This window comes from Echinops telfairi, unplaced genomic scaffold (genome assembly GCF_000313985.2).
Source record: "Echinops telfairi isolate 266 unplaced genomic scaffold, ASM31398v2 ScPeMD7_21;HRSCAF=78, whole genome shotgun sequence".
In the NCBI taxonomy this organism is placed as follows: Eukaryota; Metazoa; Chordata; class Mammalia; order Afrosoricida; family Tenrecidae; genus Echinops; species Echinops telfairi.
Window position 1 is genome coordinate 13,689,061 of NW_022103918.1, and position 1,910 is coordinate 13,690,970.

The 1,910-nt window shown below is 40.2% G+C and overlaps 1 protein-coding gene across 1 annotated transcript in view; it reads right to left on the reverse strand.

Moving 5' to 3' along the window:
• ITPR2 (inositol 1,4,5-trisphosphate receptor type 2) overlaps nucleotides 1-1,910 on the reverse strand; it is a 296,427-nt gene that overhangs the window by 107,629 nt on the left and 186,888 nt on the right. Inside the window, exons 12-13 of the mRNA XM_013003968.2 lie at nucleotides 1,036-1,135; nucleotides 398-558 (exon numbers count right to left, since the gene is read on the reverse strand). Of these exons, the coding sequence (XP_012859422.2) occupies nucleotides 398-558; nucleotides 1,036-1,135 (261 nt within the window). The remainder of the gene's footprint in view (nucleotides 1-397; nucleotides 559-1,035; nucleotides 1,136-1,910) is intronic.

Here is a 1,910-nt window from a genome sequence, read left to right on the forward strand (position 1 = left end):
TACAATCTTTGTCCTTCTTGAAGGACCTATGTTTGGTGTAGAACGAAGCATTGTATGAGCCCCCTCAAGGCCTCTCACTGATCACAACTGCTCTCTCTCTTTTGAACGATAATCGCCATCCTGACTTCTGGAATAATAACGTCCTTGAATGGATTTATAATTCTGCCAATTGCCTGGGCACCTCAGAGAAACAGCATCCAGTTTGGGTTATTTTGAACTTCACAGAAAGAACGATAGCAAAAACATTGGTCATGTTGGGTCTCACTCGATCTAAAAAGTCTATTGGATTAGACTGTTATCGAGACTGTTCCTGAGAGTGACTCCTTCACCTCAGGTTTACTACAAGATGGGCAATTGGCTCTCGATGATTTGAGAGTCACTTTACCAAGTTACTGACCTTCTTTCATTCTGAGTGATGGTGCCGTTTTCTAGCTTCTTCACCGTGGTCGCCAGCACTTTATTTGCATCATTGGCAAAATCTAAGTCTCGGACCTCAGACAGCGGAACTGACACAATGGCGAAGGCTTCTTTGTCCTCTTTTGTTTGGCATGTTCCGATCTGCAAAGATTTTGTTTTGCTTTTAATGCAATAACTTCATGTTATTCTTTTAGCAGTACCACATCTTATTACACATTTTAAAACACAAAGCAGAAGCAGATCATCCAAGGGCAATTCCTCTCTATACTCTCCATTATTCTACCCCTGTTCCCTGCCCTGATCTCAAAGCCCCCCTGAAAACGAGTCCCTTTCGCACTTGCCCTTTGTTTCCCTTTCAACGGAGCAGAGAAACTGCAACCCAAGCAGCATCTCCCCTCCTACAAGCTGCTAGACTGCAAATGTCCGAAAACACCTGTGGCTTTTCGGTCATTCAGCCGGACGACCTAAGTAAGCAATTGACTGAATGTAATGTAGGCAATGAATTTAATTGGACTCGTCTCTAATACGCTGCAAAAGAACGGTAAGAAATATTTGTTACCCACAACCCTATTTACAAAACATTTGGTAGCAAATTAAACCATTCCCAGGAACACTTACCTTCAGCATAACAGGCCTCTCTTCATCTGTGTCTATGGGGATACTGGTACTGGTTACCCATGTGTTGGTACATAAGTGTCTTAACCGAACATAGGAGTTCCTAAAAACAGAACATTTTTCAATTATGAAAATTAAGACCCTACATGATAAATGGCTATATTGTCATAGATATGTGTCTAGATTATATGTTGAACAAACAATTGACTCATATGTAAAGATCAATCTGTTTTAGGGGGAAAAATCTGTATTACACACTGTTTCAAATCATGTAGTATCCATTACCTAGCCCAACGGTTCTCAAAGCGTGGTAGAGGACCTGAGAAATGAGAGCTAGAACTTCATCGACTTCAAATATGATCATGCTAATGAATTTTATACTACCATTCATTTCTGCAACAAGTGCATGTCAAGTGTCTATGGAACGTAAACACTGTGTTAAGTACTGTGCCTTCAAGGGGCTGACAGTTTGGTAGGAAAGCTAAGACATAAAGTCAGATTAATAAAAGGGAGAAGGCATCAGGGCCATAAGATAAAAAACAAGCAAACTGTCCATAAACTCAGGGAAGGAGAGATTCACTGAACATCATCGTCTGCACATGCTTAAAAACTAATAAAAATGGAGCTTGGGAAGTTCAAAAAACTCTGATCCTTGTCCAAGTAATCAGAAATTCTGAATTGCCTCTATTTTACCACTTAATGTTGTCTGCACTTTACACAGGACATATTTGTACTTCAGTTTTCTTCTCCATTATATTTTCAGCCCCTGGGAAGTGGGGACATAACTTTTCGGCTCTGTGGACTCTTCCCTTATTCTCTCTCTGTTCTCATTCAATATGTAGTTATTGAATTCACCGGTGCTTTTACAAGATTATATT